This window comes from Papilio polytes, unplaced genomic scaffold (assembly GCF_000836215.1).
Source record: "Papilio polytes unplaced genomic scaffold, Ppol_1.0 DF823869.1, whole genome shotgun sequence".
NCBI classification, from domain to species: domain Eukaryota; kingdom Metazoa; phylum Arthropoda; class Insecta; order Lepidoptera; family Papilionidae; genus Papilio; species Papilio polytes.
The window spans coordinates 119-775 of NW_013525335.1; the positions used below are offsets into that span (position 1 = coordinate 119).

Here is a 657-nt window from a genome sequence, read left to right on the forward strand (position 1 = left end):
ACAAATCTATCCTCTTTATATTAGTATAGATAATTATACCAAACGTTTAAAGTTACGCTTTTTACTCAAATTTTAATGAACGTTATCTTGCTTCTTTACTTTTTTAATCTCAGCTATCCGAAGTTACAAAACAATACCTTTGAAAAAAAGTAACAAATTAACTTCCTCTGTAAATTAAAAAACTTACCTTCGAGTAAATAATTTTTAACACCTTCAACAGTAGCGCTTACAAGTATAACAAAAATATTAACAAGTAAACAAATACAATAAAACTTAGCACGTTTTACTGAACATTTTCCAAGTGATGGATTATAAAAATGTCTATTATTTTCTAATAATATCTGCAGCGTATCCACTATATCCTTTCGTTTTATATAAAAGACCAATATTTTAGCAGCTATCGATGGATGTGCGAAACTAAATAAAATTAAATCGCCTTTTTCTTTACTGTTTAAATCTTTTCGATATGCTAAGAATTCGTTTAAAATCATTAAAAATATATAAGAATTTGATGTTATTACCCACAATTTATATATTAATTTTTGTATATTATTGTATGTTAATTTTTCATACCAAAACTCTCCTAAACCAAAGTAATATAGAAAATGAGAGATTATTTTTAAATAATACTTTTGTGGATGACTTTCTTTTAAACTA

At 24.7% G+C, this 657-nt stretch overlaps 1 protein-coding gene across 1 annotated transcript; it reads right to left on the minus strand.

The window, feature by feature from the left end:
• Positions 1–287: 287 nt before the first annotated feature.
• Positions 288–650, minus strand: LOC106103081 (the record flags this gene model as incomplete). The annotated part of the gene is made up of 1 exon (XM_013282747.1): positions 288–650. A coding segment is annotated over one exon (363 nt), but the record flags the coding sequence as incomplete, so codon positions are not given.
• Between the last annotated feature and the right edge of the window lie 7 nt (positions 651–657).